Source organism: Catharus ustulatus, chromosome 20 (genome assembly GCF_009819885.2).
Source record: "Catharus ustulatus isolate bCatUst1 chromosome 20, bCatUst1.pri.v2, whole genome shotgun sequence".
NCBI classification, from domain to species: Eukaryota; Metazoa; Chordata; class Aves; order Passeriformes; family Turdidae; genus Catharus; species Catharus ustulatus.
This window is the reverse complement of record NC_046240.1, coordinates 5,200,083-5,223,074: the sequence shown is the minus strand read 5'-3', so window position 1 is coordinate 5,223,074 and position 22,992 is coordinate 5,200,083. Positions and strand designations below refer to the sequence as shown.

General features: G+C 45.7%; 2 protein-coding genes across 9 annotated transcripts in view; one reads left to right on the top strand and one right to left on the bottom strand.

Moving 5' to 3' along the window:
- The window catches only part of RECQL5 (RecQ like helicase 5), a 37,499-nt gene that overhangs the window by 1,212 nt on the left and 13,295 nt on the right, over window positions 1-22,992 (bottom strand). For 5 of the 7 annotated variants that reach the window (XM_033076464.1, XM_033076465.1, XM_033076466.1 and 2 more), the window contains 11 exons: window positions 7,194-7,421; window positions 5,659-5,758; window positions 5,119-5,155; window positions 4,260-4,318; window positions 4,061-4,137; window positions 3,486-3,579; window positions 2,931-3,068; window positions 1,850-2,511; window positions 1,586-1,664; window positions 623-874; window positions 37-109 (listed from right to left, as the gene is read on the bottom strand). In XM_033076464.1, coding sequence (XP_032932355.1) covers window positions 37-109; window positions 623-874; window positions 1,586-1,664; window positions 1,850-2,511; window positions 2,931-3,068; window positions 3,486-3,579; window positions 4,061-4,137; window positions 4,260-4,318; window positions 5,119-5,155; window positions 5,659-5,758; window positions 7,194-7,421 — 1,799 coding nt within the window. Of the gene's footprint in view, window positions 1-36; window positions 110-622; window positions 875-1,585; window positions 1,665-1,849; window positions 2,512-2,930; window positions 3,069-3,485; window positions 3,580-4,060; window positions 4,138-4,259; window positions 4,319-4,363; window positions 4,488-5,118; window positions 5,156-5,658; window positions 5,759-7,193; window positions 7,422-21,739 lie in introns of those variants that run through there. The other 2 variants (XM_033076470.2, XM_033076471.1) reach the window with 2 other exon arrangements.
- Window positions 10,741-21,635, top strand: SMIM5 (small integral membrane protein 5). 2 transcript variants are annotated; one of them, XM_033076474.2, is made up of 5 exons: window positions 10,741-11,072; window positions 16,821-16,957; window positions 17,327-17,467; window positions 19,074-19,227; window positions 20,575-21,635. In XM_033076474.2, exons 4-5 carry the CDS (start codon window positions 19,101-19,103, stop codon window positions 20,694-20,696), a joined length of 249 nt encoding a protein of 82 aa, XP_032932365.1. In that variant the 5' UTR covers window positions 10,741-11,072; window positions 16,821-16,957; window positions 17,327-17,467; window positions 19,074-19,100; the 3' UTR covers window positions 20,697-21,635. The 2 variants fall into 2 exon arrangements, with proteins under 2 accessions (XP_032932365.1, XP_032932366.1); XM_033076475.2 differs by lacking the exon at window positions 16,821-16,957.

Here is a 22,992-nt window from a genome sequence, read left to right as displayed (position 1 = left end):
TGAAGCCATCTGGCATTGAAATAACCCCAGACACACCTGTCTTACGGGCAGAGCTCTGCTCCTGGGTCAGTAAGTGAGACAAGTGCCTGGCAAAGCCCTTGAAGAGATCCTGCAGCATTGGGGAAGACAAAGAGCACAAAGCAAACACCAGTTACCTCACCAGCAAACACCAGTTACCTCACCAGCAAACACCAGTTACCTGTTTCCATGTTTGTTTTGCCCCTAGCACAGACTGGCTGTAGCACAAACCCCTCCTAGACTGAACACACCCAGCTGACCCTGCAGAGCTGGAGAAGCCCAGGCACACAAATCTTGCCTTGCAGGGCACAGCAAGGAAACTACACCAGCACTGAACCTGAGCTCTTGCTACTCCACAGGTGGGAGTTAAAAATGTGCCAGGGTTTTGTGTGAAAATATGAACAATCCCAAGGAGGTGTGGAACCAACACACACCAACCCTTTTGTGGGACAGGGCAGCTGCTGTATCTGGAGTCACTAAAACAGCACATACCAAAACATAACTTGGAAATAAAGGGTAGGATCCTGATCATCTCCCACTTCCCAGAGCCTCAGACCCCTAGAGAGATGAATTCTCTGAAAGAGGGCCTCCAGCTGTACCCTACCTTGGAAGCAAATTTGCCCCCCTTGTAGAACGGCGTCAAATACTTGACAACGATGTCTGCAGTCTCTTTGAGGGACATGCCTCTGGTCACTGGCTGTATGGTCTTGCTGCTTCCTTCTTTATCACACTGTGCTAAGTTTGAGTCAAAAGTCACCTTCTTCTTTGTTGGACCACCACTTCTGCCCTCTGGCTGGGTCAGAATTGAAGATTTTGCCGCTGTCCGGAGCCGCTTTTTTGCAGGACTCTCCATATCCTGGAGAGGGGACAGAAGAAACCAAACCTACCAATTCCTGTGGCAGCATTGCCCTCCCAAGAATGTGAATCTTTGCAGCATCCTGCAGCCTCTCCCTCCAGTGAATACCAAGTAGGGATCTCTGTAACTCCTTTTAATAGTGCACACAAAAGGACTTTGAACTTTTAAAGAACACCACATTTAGAAGTACCCTGTGCTCCTGCTGGGGCACCTAATTGCTAGAGCCTGTCCTACAGAGGAAAACTGACTGGAAAAGATTTCTCAGGATGTTTGCTGAGAATACATCCCTCAGGAAGGACAGACTGAAAGGCAAGGCAGGCTGTGAGCAGGGGTCACTTCCCAATGGTCTCTGGCCTGTGGTTGTGCCCCTGCCTTGAGAAAGCAGCTCCCTAATTATAGCTGGTGACAGATCTCAGGGATGGAGACACTCATTCCAGGCAAGTCAGCAGCAAGGGCACAGTCACACGAGTTGCACAGAGGAGGGAACAAAGCAGTGGATGGGGAGCTCTGCACTGCAGCCCAAGGTGCTGGCACAGCCCAGAAACACCAGGAATGCAACACAACTGGGGTTCTGCTTTCTGCTACAACTGCAGCTGGGCCCTCCCCAGATAAAAATTTACACTCTCAGAGAAGAAGTGTCACTCCCACAGAGAAATTTGGCAGAAGATGAGCAGAAGGAATAGAGGAAATCAGCATTCACTGAAATCTTACCTCGTCTGATCCCGGTCGCTTCCCACTGTCACCTTCCCCAACAACAGCTAGCTCAGATTCTGCAACATTTTCAGCAACACTAGTGGGAAGAGTGGAGAGAAGGCCAATTGTAATCATTCAACAGGGAAAATATTTCTGCATTCACTGTCAGTGCCATGAGACTGCATGGTAAAGAAAGAGTCTCCTTCACTCACCCAGAGACCTCACCCAGGTTTCCAGGTGGGGCTCTGGACAACACAAGGAGCAGAGAAGTAGAGATTTTACCTGCACTTCACATCCATTTCCTCCTCAAGGAATTCAGATTCAGCAGCCTGCTGGGACTTAGAATTCTCCCCTCTCTCAGTCAGTGTTACTTCTGTTTCTCTCAGTTCTTTAGTCTCTGCCTGGAACTGCCCAGTCAGATCTCCAGAGCCATCTTTGTTTTCCTGAGGTGCTAGTTTCTCTTGACACATGTTTTGAGAAGAAGCCTGAGGTAGTGTGCTTGCAGAACAGTCATCTTCCTTTGCTGCACTGCAGCTTTGAGCTTTAGAGCCACTTTTGGGGAGGGAGAAGAATTTGGAAATATCCTGTGATTCCTTTTTGGCTGCTTCTGCCAGCATTTGCTGCTTCTTGCTACGTTTGGACTTCTTAGCAGGGCTGTCCCCAAGGGCAGTTTTTGTTTCTGGACTGGTTTGCTGCCCCTTCTTTTCTGGGTGTAGTTCCACCCTTGCACTCTCACCCACTGCTTTGGCTGCAGTTTCTTCCCTCTGGAGAACAGGGTTTGTGGTGTCCAGGTCCAGACTGTAGCTGCTGTTGTCTTGTCCACCTGGGCAGTCTTTTTTGTCAGGCTCTGCATCACTCTCCTCCTTGATCTTCAGCAGTTCTGAAGCTGTCTGGAACAAGCTGGATTTCTTTGGAAATCCTGCTCCCACACGCTTGGGTTTGAACTGGAGAACAGGAAGAAGAAGAAATTTTGGATGTGAGATCCCTGTGTGCAGCACCATGAAAGCAGCTAAGTTTGTGCATACAATACACCAGTGTGGGCACTGTTAGCTGGGGGAGGCTGTAAATGTGACTGATCATCACACCCATCAGCAGAGACATGAGGGAAATAAATTAGATGGAAGTCCTAGGCCAGCAATAAGAAAACAAGGCAGCATCCTCAGACAGAGAAAGATGAGAAAAAACTTATTTAAGTTGTGGTCTGCACACAGATTATATTCACTAATAACAATGTGACAGACAGGAAAAAGCAATTACAATAGAAATATGCAGTTGTGGCCATAGAAAGGACACTAAATAAATTTATAAAAAGGCAGACAGACAAAACACACCATTCCCTCCTGTCTATCCCACCAGCACTTACCGAGGGAACGTGGGATGCAGGGACAAAGTCCTCTTCTAGAGACACAGATTTTGTTTCCAAATTGCTGTTACCACCCTTTCCAGACCCAAAGACTGAGAACAATTCACCTTGTTTGGAGGCTTTATTGATTTCTGCCACCTGAAAAGAGAACAGAAATATTCTCTAATGGCCAGAAATCTTTATGCATTCCTGCCTTTGTACATACAAAACCACATATCTGCCCTGGAGAGGCACCAGCCTCAAGAACAGAGAGAATGATGGCAAGCAGATAACCTAAACCAGCAGCAGCCTGAGGAATTCCCAAATCCCTGTATTGCTAGAACATATCTGGATAAGCTTGCACTGTTATGTAGGTTTTCAGAGCCTGTAAAGCCAACAATGATGTGAACCCGAGGTGATTCTGGGCCCTCCTGGAAACAAAATCAGGAAGAAAGATTTGTAAGATACCCAAGGCAAAACAGAGCTTGTCTTTCACCTTTCTCACACAAACTCTGCCCTATTTGCCCTGGAGCTCCCACGTGGCAGGGAGCAGCAGGTGTAGATGTTTGTCCCTACCTTCTTTAGCACAGCTGCCTTGTAGGAATTTGCCATTTTGCTGGTCTGGAAAGCTTCATATTCCATTTCCACTGCACAGGCACCAGGGTCTGACCTGAAACACAGGCTGGGGTGATTCCTGGCAAGACACACTTCTGCATCTGCAAAGGGAACACTAATGCTTAAGTATCTCCCAGAAAGTACAAAATCCACTCCCTCTGGTGCAAGAGTAAGTGATAACTTCCAGTGAAGGCCTAAGGGATGTAGTGGTGAGTTGATGGAGAATGGAAAGGGTGATGGAAACGGTTTTAAATGAAGATTCTTGCCCAGTGCTCCTTTTGAGAAGTACACTATCCCCATCTTGTGGGATTGGGCAGAACTGCTGCTCCTGGGATTAAGCTGATAACATCCATCAGCCACAGGAATGCTCAGGTCTGATCTTCAACACCACTGCCAGAAAGATGCTGTTAAGTAAAACTACATCCATGGACAAAGTAGCTTAAAAAAGCATTCCCTGAGAATGGTAATTGTGCTCAGGGAGGAGCAGGCCCTGTGTTAAGGGACTCAGTATACACCCCTTTTCCCTCATCTCATACCATTTTCCTTCTGCTGCTAGAGTCTTTTGGTTGTTGCTCAAAGCTTCTTCCAGCATCTTCAGGCAGTGTTCCCGGCCCTAGGAAACATGGGATGCTCAGACATACTCTACAGAAGTGTCAGTGCCTCTTGGACTTGCACCCCTGAAGGAGTGAGGACAGGCCAGGCAGAAGCTTTGCTGTTCTTTGCAACATCTCTTACCTTCACAGTGAGCTTGGAGATCCTCCTGCTGGCAGCATCCTTCAGGGGACAGTCTGCACCTGCCACAGGAGAGGAATTTGGGAAAGGAGCCATGGCAGGGCTGGGCTGATGGAGAACATCTCAGCTGTCACAGGGAGGTGCAGATCCAGGACTGCCTGGCTTTCTCCTCCCTGAATTGTCACCCCAAGGAACACTGTGGTCACCCTTTCTACCTGGAGAAGCTACACACTCCAAAAGAGTAGGCAGAAATCAAAGTGAGAATGTTTTCTCTGATTGAGAACATCTACTTTGGAGTTTAGGACTAACACCTTTCCAAAATTTTCCTACCTCAGAAAATCTTTCTTTAAAGCTCTTAGGAAACTCAAATCTTTTCTGCTCCCCACAACATCAAACAAAAAAATCAGGCTGGATAGAGTAACCTGACCTATCAAGTTCTTTTGCAACAGTGCCAGACAGGGCTCCAAGCAGCACAGGTACTAACAGCAAAGGTTTTCAGCAGTTTCCTTACAGCATTATTATTATTATTATTATTATTATTATTATTATTTTATTATTATTGCTGCTGCTGCATAACCTCTGCAGAAATAGCCAACACTACAGAGTCAGGTTAGGCAGAGTTTTCCTTCTCTCTTGCTTATTTGAAAATGTTGTTCAGAAAGATTCATTCCATATCTTCACCCCAACCAAAGCTAAGCTGTGGTCCATCTCTTCCAGCCAAGTTTTCACAGCCAAAAGCTTGACCTCTGTGCCTAGGGACTGATCCCTCCAGTGGTGATGCTGTACAGATTGCATGCAGCTGCAAAATACAAGACTTTCTTCTCCCAAAGAAAACCCATTATAAATCAAAGAAGATATTTACTTGGAGGAACAAAATCTTCCTTTTCTGGTTCTTTGCCCTGGAAGAAAACAAAGATCAGTCAGATATTTCCATTCCTACTACACACATGCAGATCTAGAAGCACAAAAGACATGTTTTATATCCCTGCTCCAGGGAAAATTAAAGCTGAAGTTATAAAGCATTGAATAAGTGCCAAAACAGGGCCAAGAAGACAAAGAACAAGAATCAAAGCCAAAAGTTCACCTCTGCTATAGGAATATTTAAGAGAAACTGAATGGGAAAATCTGTTTTTACAACTACCACGGGCATTAAAACCAACAGGCTCCTCTTGCTTAGCACTGCAGAGAAACCAGCACATGAATAAACTGAATTTCTTCCTATTATGGGACTGACCCACAGTATGGAGAACACTGCAAAAGCAGAGGTACAAGAAGTGAAAGACAACAAGCAACACCAAGATGAAATAATTTACTGTCACTGGTGCCTGGAAGCCTTTAAGGCTGTCAGAAAAAACTCACAGCAGACCCTCTGTGCACCCCTCCACCCCTGAGCCCAGCTCACTTTGCGCAGACTCATCTGTCTCTTGTAGAAGTTGTCCCACTCCCGTTTCCGACGCTCCTCGTTCTCTTCGTCCCAATTCCCACCACCCTCTTCATCATACCTGGGTAAGGCAGGAAAGCAAGAGAAACAAACATTTCTGTAGCTGCAGCATTAACTGGGGGACAAGTTGGGGAAGCCACCCCAGGGATGCATCCCACATCCTTCCTGAATGTGTTTTCACTTTGATTTTCTTTGCCATTCCCCAATCAGGACAGCAGTGAGTGTCTTCCAAAAATTCCCAGCATTTGTTAATCCCATAAACCAGCAGGCAGTGCATGAACTAAGAGCATGTAACTAGTGCCCTGAGAATGGCGGGCTCCATTTCAGAAGCTGTGCCAGGTCCTCCCAGGGGGTTCAAGAGTCACTGCTTCATGTCATGTATGCCATCTGTCCATCCCTCCTGCCCTGGGAGCAGAGATGGCAGAAAGGACACAACATCCACTCCTCAGCCTCACTTGTTCACAGGCTGCTGCAATAAATGAAATCCCCATCTCTAATGAACTGAAATGCAGCAGCTGATCCTCACCAGATTTAGCCCAGGAGTTCACTGCTTCCCACAGCTGCTAAATTTACAGGTATCACAAATCTGAGCTTTAGAGCTGCTGACTATTACAACTTCCAAGGCAAAACTACAATCAGGTCATGGAAAGGTTCAATAAACCAAGTGGCAAACACTGTTCTGTACATCAGCATTGGCTGTGGCTTCTCAGGTCCTGAGACCAAACACAGGCTTAAGTCACAAGTCCTGGTTTCCTCTGACTCAGCTGGACTTGGCCAAAGAACAAAGGCATCAATCTCGAGCTTTTTAAGGTAAAGCAGAGGGCCTGGCCAGCCTACAGCACTGTGTATCCTGGCACAGCTTCATGGGCAGTGCCAGCAGAGAAATTTCATCCTGACACAGCTGCACAGTCACTGCAACTCTGCCAGGGAACAAGGGGAAAGAGAAGTTGTCACCTCCACACTGCCAAGCATTTTACAGAATTCATAATGTTTCCCACATCTTCCTTTTGCTGTCAGCCTGATAGGAAAATGCAGCAATCTGCAGAAGAATCTGACACTGGCACTTTATAACATCTGTGGTGACTGAGTCCTGTCAGTGGCCCCTGGCCTGCTGGGCCACAGCCAGTTGTGTTAAATCAGAGATGAACTCTGGACCATGTCATCTTGGTCTCAATTTTAAACATTTCTCTTCCTTGTGACTATAAACAGGCTGAGCCCACTTGCTACTTTCAAAAATTTCAGGCTAGTTTCTTGAGCCAATTACATTGTACAGGGCAATTCTTAGCTCTGTCAAAACAGCTTTTGGTTCTCTGGGACACGAATGTGAACAAGGCTGCCAAAGTGTGTGGAAAATGAAATTCCAGCTGCTGCTGCCAGAAAGTTACAGGAAAATACCATCCACACAGAAACATGTGCTGAAAATAGGAGTGTCTGGGCCTGCAGCTGGTGGATGCTTTTGGATGGCTCCTGTGAGATGAGTGTAAGCTCTGTGGTACCTGCTGAAGCCTCTGCAGCCTCTCCTGCCGCCCTCGTACAGCTCTGGGTCGTAGCCATCCCAGGAGGACCCTGTGGGCCTGATGCAGGTTTTGTTCCAGTGGTTGCTGCAGCGTTCCAGTTCCTCCAGCTGCCTTTTCACTGCCCCTGGGTTCTTGCAGAAGTCACAGCACTTGTTGCAAGGTGGGGTGACATCACCGAAGTACTTGGCTATGGCAGCGTGGCGACAGCTTGGAAACACAAGGCAAGATCATCTGGTCATCACTTCTATCCACAGAAACTCCACCCTTCAAATGCAATGGCTTTGGATAAAAATTTAAGTCTTGTTTTTTTCACAGAGAATGTCTATTCCAACAGGAATCACAGAGTTTAATACCTGGAGAAGAATTTGGGCTCTATTCCTGACACCTTGTTTAAAGTTTCTCTACCTCCACCTCCCCATATGTAAAAAAAATCAGTGTTATCCCCTCTGCTAAACCCTTTCAGATGTTTGAGATCTGCAAAAGGAGCAGGTGATGAAATATACAGTTATTAATTCTGTATCAATTCTTAAATATATTCCATGTCCTATCAGGATGGCTGTAGGTGAAGAGGCCCTGTTGATCACTACACTCAGAGTAAATCTATACATCTCACCCTGAAGAGCTTCTAGGTTTATTATTTGTGATTTGAAGGTGAAGAAATATATATGTGAAGACACAAGAATGTAAAACAAGTCCCAGAAATAGATCCAGAGTGAGGTCACAAGGGAGCACCATTCAGATAACAGCCTGGATCTCTGTGGGCTCACACATGCTCCAGGTCAGCACCCACAGTTTGGGAAGAGTCCTATATGAAAACCAGTCCATTTGCTCACACAGGATTGCACAACCAGTTTACCAGCATTAGCAAACCAGCCATGTGAAGATGATTAGATTCTTCCAGAAATTTTCAGAAGATTCTTGGCAGGCATCAGTGTTTTGGGGTACATAAAAAAGTTTGGTGACAATATGCTCACTAGAATTATAGGCAGGAAGTAATTTCTCTTCTAAAACACTCCCTAACTTAAACCAGAAAATACACTGATTTTGCCAAAGAATGATCAGGCAGTTACTTTACCCCCTTTTTTTAAGACAGCAGAATTTAGAGGAGTTTTTTAAAACTAAAGTTTCACAGCAGAGGTGGCTGATTGTGTGTTAGTCAAAATGCTGATAATAAAGACATGAAAACATTCACTTCATCAGGCATTTAGAGATCAAATCCTGCAGCCAAGTGGGAACAAAAGTTATTTCAGAAGAAAATCAGTCTTACTACAAGGAAGAACAAGGTGGAATTTTTTCTCTACCAAGGTGTGCCCTAGCGGGCTTCCCAACTTCATCTGCAAAAAGTGGGTCACAGACAGGAAAAGTAAGAGAGTGAACACCTCATTTACTCTTACTCTAAACCCTTTAAGGCATGTCAGAACTTGTCAGAGATTTAACAAACAGTTTTCTTCTTCACTTGTGTCTGTGTGTAACACAACTGTGTGTTACCAAAGCATCCCAGAGGGGCTGCAGTGCCTGCTGGCTCACTCCTTCCCACGGCCTGGGAGGCTGATGGGGAAGGCAGCACAGCAGCAGGTCCCTGTTCCTGTCCCCAGCAGTGACCTGAGTGTGCTGAAGTGCCGGGGGGCTGGCAGAGCTCAGGTAAGGGGCTGCAGCAGGGTGTGTGCACTGTGCAGGCCACCAGAGCCTGGAGAGGGCTCCCACAAAGCTGCCTTTATATCCCCCTGCAGAGCCAGGACTTGCTCTGCTCCTGCACTCAAAGAGCTCCTTTCACACGGAGGGCAAGGGTGGGGGGACCAGCATGGGGGCAACACATTCGATCCCCTTGTCCTGCTTTTCCAAAAGAACTGCTGGTGCTGCCTGGCTTGCCAGTGCAACGTGACTATAGAAATGTCAGCGAGCTGCAAGTCAGCTTTTTGTTTCCCCAAAAGAAAACAGGCAGGCATTCTCATTAGAGAATGAGTGTCTCTTCCCCTCGCACGCACTGATCTGTATTGGAGTTAACTGAGGCATTCAGTGAGGGACAAGCCCTCTCCCCACTCCCACAGCTCAGCAGGCTGGGCAGGGACAGCACACACACCTCTGTCCTTTAGAAGCCCCAGGGGAGGGCTTTGGTGGAAGCAGAGATCAGCTGTGAGCTCACTGGAATTTAGAGTTCTAGTTTCTAACCCATCAGGCTTGTAAAGCCAAGCCCTTTCCACCCAGCCTCCTGTAATTGCCTTTTTCTTCGTGAAGAATTACCCAGATTGGGGCCACAGCCCCATTTCAGCCAACGGTGTTCAGGAGTTGGGTCATAACGGAAATTCAGTTGCAAAACTAAAATTGCAATCCTATAATTAAAGTCAAAAGGCAAAAAACAAAAGTTACTGACAGGGATGCTGGGGTTAATCACTGGATTAATGCTTAACACGAGAATTCCTGAAACATAGCTTGTAATGCATTAACATGTGAGGGGAAGCTTCCCCTCAGTCACATCAACATCTGACTAATGGGCACAAGATAGGAATGATTTACATAAATTAATGGTATTTTATATTATAATACATGTCCTAAAATTATTTCATCTTTTAAATATGCTACTGTATTATTTGTCTCCCTTTGCCCTTCAAAAAGAGTAAGTATGAGCTGACCATTGGTCTCTAAAATGTCTGAACAAAATCATTATGTCATTTCAGATATCCCCACCCTCCCTCCCATTTGACACTATGGAATGGGATGAAGAACAAATAACAATAAGGTTTATTAATGCATTTTTGTCTGTGGCAATACATTTCAGGAAAGTGCTAAACTGACCACAAAGCTGCCTGCCCCTGTGTCATTTTGCTAGTCCTTGTTTTTATACACCACATAAAGCAGGAGCCCTATTCCTGCAATTAGGAGAAGCAGATGGACAGCCAGATATCCCAAAAAACACCAAGCAAAAGCATTCCCTTGTATAAACCAAAGGGTACAGAGCCTCATCAGAAATGCTTCGTGAAATGAATAACTCAGCAAGTCTTGGAATAAAGTGAAGTTAAGTTAATAAAGTTAGTCATGCAGTTGTCGAGTGAAAGCCATGTAATGAGCTTTATCTAAGAGAAGAGCAAGTCATGAGGTTGATGAGAACTTCTAATTCTGCCCCTCTCTGAAGGGCTGTGTCCTTTCAGCATCACCTGAGCTTCACCTCTGAGACACGACAGTGACAGTCAGCTGTCCCCAGAGTGCAAGGAGCGAAAAGCTCAGCATCAAGAGAGTGAATGACCTGGCCAAGGGCACGGAGCAAACTCCCCATGCCAGCAGGAAATGCAGTGTCCCAGCGTTGTCCCTGTGCCCTGTCCGTGCAGGTCTCTCTCCCAGAGCTGCCCTGTCCTTGCTCTGCCCCTTCAATGAACACAAGAGAAAAGCTCCTTCCCCCGGGAGCCGGAAGGAAATTGGGCAGCGTCAAGAAAAGTTACTCGCTTTAACATTGCCCCAAACTACCGCAGGCAGGGAATCGATTCAAAACGGCAGGAAAAGGAGTCATTAAAAGGAAAAGAAGAAAGTTCTCTGTCGGAGGAGATGCAGGGAGGAAGGCAGCAACAAGTGGCAGCCCTTGTACGCCCCGGGGAGCTGGCAGCGGCTCCGGCTCAGCCGGCCGTGCCTCCTCTCCCTCCCTCTTTGGCACACATGTAACACGAAACTTCGCATCTCCACGACAACCAGCAACAAAAAAAAAAAAAAAAAGAAAGAAAGAAAGGCAGAGACAACAGCTGGCTGTCAGCAACGGAGCAGAGAGGAGCTGAGCGTACAGCGAGCCACAGCCAGGATGAGGGGACAGATGACGTGAAAGTTGAAGAAGAAGGGAAGAAAAGCAAGAGGAGAAGGAGAGCTCGCGGTCGGGTAAGGCTGAGCTATCGCTGCTGGGCGGTCAACCGCGGCACCCTCCGCTCTTAGCGAGGGGCTGGAGCCTGGGGAGCTCCCCCTGCTCGGAGCAGAGCTTGGGAGGCTGGGTTTGCTTGCCAGGGACACCGAGGAGCGAAGGTGGCAGGAGAAAAGCTTTTAATGGGATTGCGGAGCGCTGCGCCGCAGCCGCCCTGGAACAAAAGGAGCGGCGAGCCCGAGCGGGGCTGTGCCGGTGACAAAGGCTGGCTCTGGCTGCTCGGGGTCCTGCACACACACTGTGTGCCCTGATAAGCTGGTGTCCTGCGACAGAAATAGTCGCTGTGGACAAGGCAGCTGGCTCCGAGGCTGTGCGTGCCTTTAGCAAGCCCGACGGGTGCCAGCCACAGCTTTTCCCCGGAGCTCCTCCCAGCTGCAGCCAAGTTTTATCCCCCAAATCCTGAAGCAGAGGGCTTAGAAAACAAACCCTGCTCGGGGAACTAGCACACTGTGCAAGTTAAGCATCTGTGTCCAGTAGAAATAAACGGAAAGATTTTACAGGGTTTCTAATGAGAACATTTTAAAAAGAAGAATTCAGCCAGTGTATCAGGCACAGATGCTGGTTTAGTGTTCAAACCTCTGCTCTGAGAGGCACGTTCACGCAGATACACAGCTCATGGATTACAGTAACCACACCGTCCAGTTTCAATGCACTGAGAAGGGAAGCAAGAGCAAAAGGATCACCTAAATACATGAAATTATAAAACACAGAATCATTTAGATTGCAAAAGACATTCCAGGCCATTGTGCCCAAGCTTTGGTTTTACAGGTGTCCCACCGCCTGTGCTCCCAGCTCTGTTTTGCTGTTGGGTATGGGAAGAGGGGCTGCAAATCGAGACTGGCCATATAAATCCCCATTTTCTGCCACCTGAAGCTGACTCCTCTGTTTGGAAGCTGCTGCAGCTCCCAGCACTGGGACCCCCAGGAGGTGCATGGGCAGTCAGCTGTGTACAAACAGGAGCAGAAAGCCAATTCTCACAGAAAGGTCTTCCCAATCCTACACATGCCTGTAGGGAGGAATGTTAAGGATCAGGTATTTCCACTTCTCTCCATTTCCATTACTGAGGAATGGAGGGCAGGTCTTTCTGACCTACTGTGTTGTACAAACATGGAATTGGAACTGCCTAAGTGAGGAGATGTTCTAGTTCAGACCCACACACCTCCAGCCTGGCTGAGGCTCAAGGGGATGGAGGGAAGTTTCCACCCTGCTCATGGAGAGTCTCTCCAGGTTGGTTGTTGCAGTTAAGATAGTTTCTTAAAAAAGCATGTGAAAAAACAAAGTTTAGGGAAACATCAACAGAAAAAAAAATGAGGGAGGAGTGAGGGGAGAAGGGCAGGGGAGGGAAGGAGGTAGAGAAACATGCCAAGTTTTCCTGGCCAAAAGAAAATCTTAATGGGTTTGGCTGGGGGCTTGTCCAGCTGCAGCCGTGCTGTTCATGTGTGGGGGGAGAGGCACAGCAATGTGAAACACATGTCTGGATAAAAGCAGCAGGACATGGCTTGTGTTACAGCTGTCACAGTGCCTCAGCCTGGCTGCACCCAACAGTGGTTGTGCATGTGAAGGTACAAAGTTTGATGGAGCTGCTCCTCTCTGTGAGATAACCCCTGACCAGAGTGGCAGTGGCCACTGGGCACCCACTGGGCAGCAGGGACTGCGAGGGGCTGGGAGAGAGCTGGGGACAGGGAGCAGCACCCACCCCACACCTCCATGCAGGCTCTCCCCACTGCCCCACACAGCCACAGCTGATGAGGTTCCAAACAATTCCTCCTGAGGCAGCAGCTGCTGCACATTTTGGTTTTGAGTTCCTACACTCCAGTGGCACCTTTACTAGGAAAACTCATGTAATTTATGAGACTGGTAAATGTGAGATCAAGGACAGGGCACAGAGATGGCTGTTAAAAGGTGGAGGAGTTTCCAGCACTCCCAGATGCTGGACCTCAAACACCAACTACTGATAGATCCCACTGTGTTTGTGAAGTCACTAAAAGGATTTCACAGGCATACAACTACCTCTCACTCAGCTTCTTGGGAAATGGATATTTTGCTAATATTAGAATAGACTTTCAGGCTAGATTCAAGCATCACCAACCCTAAAAAAAGTTCTCTTGTAGAAGAGCTACAGGTTTATTTTTAAAATTGACCTTTTCCTTTCATTGGATGGCTCAGTGTTTTGGTTTCCCCAGTTAAGAAATTTCTAGTAGTGAGGAATTATCTCATGGGGTTTTGTGGATGTGGTTGTGGGATGGACTGGAGAAAACCAGGGTGCTCTGCAGAGGTGTAAAGACTCCCAGCTCAGTGCCCTAGTATGTACCTCTGTTAGTGAAACTGGGAATTCAATGCCTTTTTATATTAATCTAATATTAGGTTGTAGGGAAGAGAAGGCACATTTACAGTGCTGCCTCAAAACCCATCTTCAAATAGTGGGTGGTGGAGATGACAGGGTATCCCAGCCAAAGAGTGACCCAGGCAGGGCAGCTTTAAAATCTCAGGAATGTGTGGCCTTCTGTTCCAAACCAACTGACCAAGTCCCAGCTTTTCTCCCATGGCATTGAGCTACAATTTACCAGTTTGGGTGTGTGCTGTTAAAGGGCTGAATTCTCTTGATACTGGAGACTATTTTCATCTGCTTGGGAATGAATTATAGGTCTGTCTGGCTCTGTGCACTCCTGTTTTAGGAAAAATGAGCTTGTCTGAACTATAGTTAAGTTTCACATGGCTGGTCAACTAGAGTCATGGCAGCAAACACTGCATTAACAATGATGAGGGAAAATCATGCATTGATAATCCAACTGCATTTCCATGGCCCTTTTCATCTCAGCAGTACAGTAAAAGCTTAGAACAATGAACAGTCAGGCAGGAATTATGACACATTATGCCAAAATACATCCACACTATAGGCACACCTAGCAACCCAGCATTGTTTGAGAACAGGAAGCACTGCAGACCTTATCCATATAAAATCAGAAGGACATTTCAGGGACCAAGAACAAAGCTGGTACGTTCTGAAACTGGCCAAGCCTTCACGTTCTTTACAAAGTGGCCAAGTACAGTCAGAGCTTATTTTAGAGTTTTAGAGCAGAATAAAAAGTATCCCCTCCCCTTTGGCTGCTCAGCACCCTCCTTCCATGAGGTTGGGCTTGCTTTGTAAGATTTCCTACCAGATAAGCCCCACAACCCATACAGGCTTCCCATCTCAATTTCAACCAACTCATTGGACTTGTCTGAGTAAGAACAACACAGCATTTGCTCCTTCAGAGCCACATTCTTAAAGAAAAGCCAAGGTTGCAATAAGAATGTTGTCCTGGCATTCTGCTTGATGGGAACATCAGGAAGGTTCTGCTTTGTAAGGGCTCTGGTGCACTCTTGCAGTGGGCAGTGGAGGAGCCAACTCACCATCACTGGGATGCATTAGGACCAGAGGCATTGGCAGCTTCTTGTTCCCCCCAAAATTCCCCCCTCCAAAGCTTTATCTCCGCCTTTAGTTTACAAGAGCAACAAACCCATGCAAGCCCAGTAAAACCAATGGCTCAGGATCATGGCAAGAACAATATAAGGAGCATGGTTGGGTTAGGAGCAAACAAGAGTGGAAACCACACTTCAATCTACATCCATCCTAAACAGGCTCAGTGAACAAAGTGTAAGAAATTCTGAGCAAAACAATGGCCAGTTCAGTTTGGAACTGCAGCAAAAGCAGGGACTTGCTGCCTTTCTAGCTGAAGATTGCCAAGCATGCTGGAAACTTGGACACACAACAATTAACAAGCAAAGCTCTGATGTGGTTCCATGTTCCGCTGTCTTGCAGAGATGAAGTCACCCAACAGTGGGATGTGATGACTTCCCAAAGTCACACAGCCAGGGAGCATCACTGGCAGGCCAGGGAGACTGCCTGTATTTACTAACTTCCAGTCCTGGGGCTAAACCACAAACTTAAATTTGTGCCTTTTGCACTAAAAAAGGCTGCTCAAATACCCCCAGGGTTATGTGTAAACAAGTGTCTCATTCTCAGCAGTAAATTTCAGCTCAGCCACTCCCTACAGTTCACCTTTGAGTGCAGCTTTCTCCACACACATCAGGACAGACTAAAAAACTCTGATCAATGTACAGCAATTCCAAAAGACTCACAGCAGCCTCACCAGCTTCTGAGAGGCACAGGGATGTCAGACCCCACTGCACATGGTCACCCTAAAGCTGTTTTTCTTGGAAGCAGCCTCCATATGCAGCCAGTTCATATGCAGCTAAAAGGAATCTTGATAGAGGCTTTTCTCTTGAATTTCTAGATTGAGGCTTTTTAATGGCTTTATTCTCCAAAGGGCTGAGCAGCCAACTTCTTTGAGTGATTCAGCATGGCACAAGTCCATCAAAACAACTTGGAAAGATAATTTCAGTGCTATTATGGCAATTTTCACAGCTTTCTGCAGTGGGCACAGCAAGATGAATCTGCATTAGTGCTTTCTGGGAATCTAAATCTATGGAGGTCCTAAACACAGGACCTACATGCACTTTGGTTTTGCAGGGTCATGTAATCCTTGCTGCTGAAAGCACACCTGCAGCTGTTTGCCATTCCCCTGCATCATTTCTGTGCTCTGTCCTTTCAAGCAAGGCTAATAACTCATGGCACATGGCAGAATGGGCCTTTTTTTCATCAAAACCAAATAAACCCAAATTAAATGATTTGTTTTATTCCCTCCTCCTGCTGGGCCTTGCAACATTAGAGGAAGGCAGAAGGGTTTGATGATCTAGTTCAAGTGGCATTGCTGATTACATGAGTTATTTCTTAAGTCAAAACTCTGAATTTCAGGTTGCCACCCCATCCCAGCAGGATGTCACAAACTGCCTGTCACAAGACATTGTGTTACTTTATTTTCTGTGGGAAATTCTTATCTTTCCTCTCCTCATCTGATTTTCACTTCATGTGAGCTCTGACTACAGCTGTGGAGGAGAATTTCCTGACATCAGTGTGACAATGTGTTCTGAAGACCACATTGCACTGTGGTCATTCAGGATTTTTTCCATAACATGGATGAGTTCCATCAGCTCTGCTGCCCTACAGCCAAGTCTCCTCTGCTCTGGAGGGTTCCCATTCTCAGTGGGTGAAATTTGAAGGAAGGATGAGCAAGAAGAAATTCCCAGTTGAGGAAAACACTGGCAGACAATTATGTTTGCTCCAAACCTCTGAGGTACTAATTTGAGTGGCTCTTCCAGGCTCTAAAACAGCATTCCAGACCTAGAAAGTAAACTGTCAATTAAGGCCTACAACCTTAAGTTTCAAACCTCTTTAGACTTCCCTGTTTTAATAATAATCATCACAGTGACTGCTTTAAATAATTATCTTGCACCACCTGGCCTTAGTGCTGTTGGTGACTGGAAGCTTTTTTGAACACAATATAATAAAACAAATTAATTCTCACAGCTCCACTCTGTTATTATCATTAATGTCATCACCCTTGTGTTGTAAATGATGCAGATGCATAAAACAATTGGTTTAAATCACACTGTCCTTACCCTTGTGCTAATCTCAAGGCTAAAATACTGGTTCCACTGAAATCAATTGGGAAAAGTCACATCAAAAGTAGTCCTGAACAAAGATTTTACATCACAAGTAGAATGGAACACACAAAAGTCCATGAATGTAAGTTGCTTCCTTGGGATAGTTTTACTTTTTTTCCTTTATGAATTATTTTATTCTTCACCCTTTTGCCTTGCTGCAGAAACAGAAATCCCAAAGCAGAGAGCCCTGGGAACAGCAGAAAGTGTAGTCAAGCTGAAAGACATTTGCTTCCTCACAGGCAGATTGGAGACTGCACCACCACCATCAAAGTTGGTCCCTCATGTAATTCAGACCAAGGTAAACAAGTAACACTCATTGCAAGTTTTAGAATAAAAACTCCTTCACTTGCTCCAGATCAGGGACCATTGGCAGGGAGGAATGTCCATTACAAAGCCAGGCTTTATCATTTTCAACTAAGCACTAATCCACATGGAGTTCTACAATCCTGGTCAGTCATTTTACCCTGTAGAACCAAATTTCACAAGCCTGACTCTTATTATACCTTTTACCTTTTGCTTCTGGGGTAACCCAAAGCATGGTATGGAAACTTAGAGCAAATTCCTTATGAGGAGAGCTTCTGGACAGGCAGAACCACCTCCAAAGGGAACAAACATTTTCACCATGTTAGAGCTAGAAATTTTATTTTTTTGAATTTTTTTCTTCTAGAGGCAAGAACAGAAAACACAAACCACTTCACCTCTGCCTCCTCCACCATCTCTTGGAATGGAAACAAAATTGAAAACCTCCTGAAACAGAATCCTGCAGCACTAAGGATAAAGCAGCCATTTCTGGAGCAGCTCACTTGGGGTATGCAATCATCTGGAAAGAAGTATTTAACCCTAGTCTCAAAAGTGACCTTTTCAGGTCAAGAGACCACAGCTCTGCCTCCTTCCTAAATTGCACAGTGATTTTTCTGTGCATGAAGATTTTCCATCCACCCCCATTTCTAAGAAACCAGCTGGTTCCGATTTTTATTCCTTAGCTTGGATTTAAAAGAACAAAGAAACCCCTTTTTGAATTGCATAAACATACAAAACTAATTTAACTTGGCACTGTAGTACTCAAACCCAGCATGCAAAGAAACAGCCAAGGTCTCTCTGTCCTCAGTGTGTTTAGAAAAACTGAACTCCAAGCATCCATTTGTTTGAGTAACCAAGCCAGATGTGCAATAAGGAACTAGCTGGTTTGTACTGGAAGTGTTGTCTTGGTCACTTGGATTTGTGTTATCACCAAGATCAGGGTATTAAATTGCAGTGTTCAAGTCCCAGAACACAGTGTTAACTCTTACAACACACACAAACAAGTACATTTTGATACAATAATGAAGTAAGAGTTATAACCCATTCAAGTGTTGACCTGTCCAAACACTTGTTTTAGGTGGAACTATGGATATTTCTCAAAAATAACCAATTCCAGTTCCTGACTGAAACAAAATTTGAAGATCCTCAGGTCTTATACCAGCTACTCTATTGCAATGCCTCCCAAAATCTTGCTTATGGGGTAAAGAACAGCAAATATTGGTGACAAAATGGAGGCACTTAACTTAGCTAGGCTAATAATATTTTCAGTAACAATAGCTCCTGAATCCTGATCACTCTGAGAATAAAGAAGACCTAAGATTACTGAGCAGGGCTTAGCTCCACAAGGGAGATATCTCCCTGACAGATCCAAGGCTTTTGGTCATCATCAGCAGTGATGGGTAAAATCCACTGTTCATATATTGCTCTGTTGGCTTGAAAGGAAAAAAAACCCTAAATTTAGTTTTCTTCATAAAATTGCATTTATCTGTAAGAACTTGAAAAGCATCCAGGAGTCCCTAGTGAATGCAGACTTTAAATTTAGTATCACATACAGTAAAACTGGTTAATAAAAATTATTAATGCTCTTGTATTGAGGTGTTGAGGTAAATGCCTTTGTTTTTGAAGGGGGGTTCTGTAGCTCAAAGTGCAAGAAGCCTTCAAGGGAATCTACTTTGTGTTACTCAGTAAGAAACACCTGGAGACCAGGTACAGTGGAGTTCAGCATCCAGAATTCAACTTGGGTTAGAACTGCATTTGTTTCTGGAAGGACAAGTTAGCACAACTGGAAAAAAAAGTACTTTGCTTGGGTGAGAACCAAGGGCAGGCACTGTCCAGTCTAAACTCAGTGCCTGCTGGAAAAAGTGTCCTTGTAGAAAGAACACTGTTTGGGCTTTGCTTAACAGTGCAGTTGACAAAAACACTCTTGAAGCTGGATTTTGAAATTAAAACAGTCCTAGAGCATGTAGACAATTAATAGTCCTCCACCTTAGCTACTGGGAACAAGGACTGAGACCAGATAAACTTGTTTTCCTTGTGATCACCAGCTGTATAAGAAGGCTGGGAGCTCCCTGGCATTAGTCAGTGAAAAGGTTTATTCTCTGCTTCTCCTGCAGCACAGAGCCTGGAGAGGTTGTGACAGAATGTCTTCTGAAAGCTTTCTGAAGGAAGTTCAAGCCATTGGTGAGAAGTTTCTCCTTAAGCTCCAGAGACTGCCCAAGGCTGACCCAGTGGAGATTGTCAGCTTTTCTGTGGTTCTTCTGTTTATTGGTGAGTTTGTGGGTGGAGGCAAAGGGGTGTCAGAATTTCTCTCCTCTCCTATGGGGGTAAATTGCTCCCCAGGCTGTGGAGGTGGGTTGGTGGTGTTGGCTGTTGTTTTCTAGGCTGTGCTCTAAGGCCCAGGTTAATTCCTAGGTGATTTTTTAGCACTCAACATGTACCTCTACATGGTACAGGCAACAGTACAGCTTTCCCCAAAGCTCCCATTTTAAACATTAGTTAAATCAGCAATATTTTAACCAACCCAGAGCTGCTGCAATGTTTTGTTTTGATAGGAGATAGTTTATAACAAAACGTATTAGAGCATCTCCCTGCTACAGAAGACACTTAAGAGAGACTCTGAGTGTCATTCCTGTATTGGCTCAGTAGAAGCCAATATGCTGCAGATGAGCCTATTTATTCTCCTCTGGTAATGGCAAGATCCCTCCTGCTGCTCTGTGTGGGGATGGCATGGAAGGAATAACAGAGAACTGCTGGATCAAGGGGGATGAAGTTTGTATAAACAATGAGAAAACAAGCAGGAAGGAAGACAGGCCCTGCTCCTCAAAGTCAGGGCTTGCTCCTGGCCAAAAGGAAGGGTGTGTATCCAGCTGGACACTCCTCCCTGGGCTGGAATTCACAGTCACACCTGCAGCTTTACTGGGTTCATCCCTACAGCTGGTTCCTCACAGGTCTGGTTACATGTCAGCCCAGGCTTTAAAGGAACACATGCATACACAGAGGCATGCTCACACTCTTACATGTTCTGCAGGATGGAACATGTCATCCTTTTCTACTCCAGGTAAACTAACACATCCCTGCCAACACCAACCATCCTGGCTAGAGTAGAGGACAGTAAATCAGCCCACTGTTCTGTGAAACAAACCCCTGCATTTGAAGTATCTTATTTTTTCAAGCCAAATACAGAAGAGTAAAGCCAACCCAGTCATGAGTCTCTATGCTTAAGAGTTTGCTGAACTCACTCTTCAGAAATACAGCTGCCAGTTTGAGTAACCAAACTCCCTCAAGTTGGGATTTTTGTCCTTTCCAGGCACACAGCTGTGCTTAGGTACTGCATGTCAGCTCCCAAACAACAGCCCATTAAGTGGGTAAAGAAACCCTCACATGGTTTGGAATGTAGCTCTTAAGGTCTTGAAATACCTGGTAATGATTGTCCAGATTAAATGGAAAACCAAAAGGAGGAGAAACTTAGGAGGAGGAAGATAGGGATATAGGGCAAATAAATTTTTCAAGAAACCAGGCTTTGCTCATTTTGCTGCTCACCAAACTTGGAGGAGACATAGGGTTGCTCTGCAGGGATTGTTCCTACACTATGAATATCTGTGTTTCTCTCTGCAGTCACTGTGCTGGTGTTCACCATCATTGCCTGCAGTTGCTGCTGCTACAGCTGCTGTGGCTGTGATGGCCGCCCTGACCCCAGGCACAGGAAGAGCCAAGTCCGCCCAGCCGCCCGTTCCTGAGGTGACACAATCGAGGACAGGCATGGACATCGTGATTCAGTGCTGTGGGAATGACCTTCCACACTAGCCCACTGAAAATGGCAATAACAATATTCATTAACATGACTCAAAGGACCAGAAATCACAGTGTGGAATTCCTTCTGTCTGTGACAGCCACTACTGTGACCAGAAAGGTAAAGCTCCTGTACCATCAGTGTCTCCCTGAGGTGGGAGGGCATGGACACAGACTGCTGAGAAAAGAGCCAGCTTTCCCAAACTCAGCCCTGCAGCTGGGCCAGCTGAGGATCCCCTCTGGGACAAGGAGGCACAGAGCAAAGCAGAGGCTGAGCACACAGCCACACACCAGGCACTGCCTGCTCCCCTCACCAGAAGGATGGTACTGGGCACTAACAAAACCACTGACAGCACTGGGAGATCCAATTGCTCAGGGCATCGTGGATCAAGGCCAAACCTGCTGCAGGAGACATGTTTAGCTGAGATATCTGCTGACATCAGTAAATGGTGGACCTTCTGATCCAGATGTGGTAACAACTGCCCTCAGTGTCATATCATTGGTGATACAGTGATGGGAAATTGCCAAAGAAAAATCCAGATCATGTGGAATACTCTTTGTAAACAGAAAGATGAAGGCAAAAGGAAAAAACTCACCAATCCTATGGCTTATTTTGATCATTCTCTGCTCAACGTGCTTCCTCTCCACCCTCTGTGGTTCTACTCTTCTGCTTATTGCAGGTGAATGGTTTTTACAGAGCATGGGAGCTCCAGGAGATGAACAAATCCCAATCCTTACTTGAGGGATCTGTGTGCCTGACTCCCTGCACTATGTGCAGTTTATTTTAGTGGACATGAACATGATGCCAGGGGTGTGTTTATGAGCATGCACAGAGGCATTTCAGAGCCATCACTTCAGGGTATGTGTGCAGCAGCTGACAAGTGGGCACAGTGACAGAGCAGAGCCAAGAATGGGCTGCTGGGCTGGAGTTACAAGTGCAGATAAATCCCTTTTCCATGCTGCAGCCACTGGGGGTGTTTGGTTTACACTCTGGTGAACTTCCGAAAGGGATTTATGGACGTACAAGGCTCTGCACAGGCCACAGTTCCACAACTGGCACAGCACAGGAAGGCCAGAACTCTGCACTGAGCTCTGAAGCAGAGGTGTTTCAGCCCCAAATGGGTGACCAACCACCTTTGTGAGAAGGTATAAAAAATTAAATTAATATAGAGAAGTCTCTTCTGTATCCCAACTAAGTGTATGTACCAAAGCCAACATCTAGCTAGGGAGAACAGAATCATCAAGCTTTTAACAGTGGGCTTTAAAATACTCTTTACACTTCAGAAGGTACAGAAAATAAAGAAAATTCTGTAAAGAAATGTATTTTCTCTGTTGCCTGCACCCATATTAGTAAAAGGCACATTACATCAGCTTCTTATGTATTTAATGCACTTTATTTTTTGCCAACATACTGGATCTAGGTAATTGGTATTTTTGTACTGCTGCACATTGGAATATATCTGCAGCCAGAGAACAGTGAATAGTCTAAGAATTGTAAGAAAAATAAAATTCCTGAAACTACCAGTGTTACTTTTAAATTAATAAAAAGAAAAACTTTCCAGTAGAAAATGAGGATGTTCTTTACAAACAAATATTTGAGACTTAACTGAGACAACTACTCAACCAAGAGCAGACTGCACCAGCACAAGCTACTGCATGCACAGTTACACTGAGACCAACAAAGTGTTAAAAAAAAAATAAAAATTATTAGTCTGTCCCAAAGCTGTCACTGACAACCAGCATGTTAAGGGGAAAGAATCTCAAGCACAGCATCAATTTAAACATTCAGAGGTGTATCACACCAGCCTCCTGTCACATAAGTCTTTGCTCACTTCACTCACAAACAAGTGGCAATCAAAGTGACATCAGGAGCCTCAGAACCTCTTTTGCAGAGACAGACTCAACAGATGGTTTTGTATCTAGATTAAGTCACGAGACCCAGGGAAGAACAGAGCTGACTTTCATTCCAGCCTTGTGCCAGACAGTGCCAGCTGCAGACATGAACAGCAGCCCAGTGAGCGCTGCTCAGCCAGCCTGTGCTGAGACAGGGAGAAGCTTGGCAGGCTGGACACACACCAAGGGCTGACAGGTTGCTGTCACTGGGAACAAGCTGCCAGGCCTTATCTCAACAGGAAAAGCCACAAATGCATGTTTCCCAGTGGTGGTACAAGTTAAACCACCGACAGATAGCAGTCAGAGGAACAAGAGAAATGGCTCCTGTCTTATCTCGGCCACTGCGAGTTC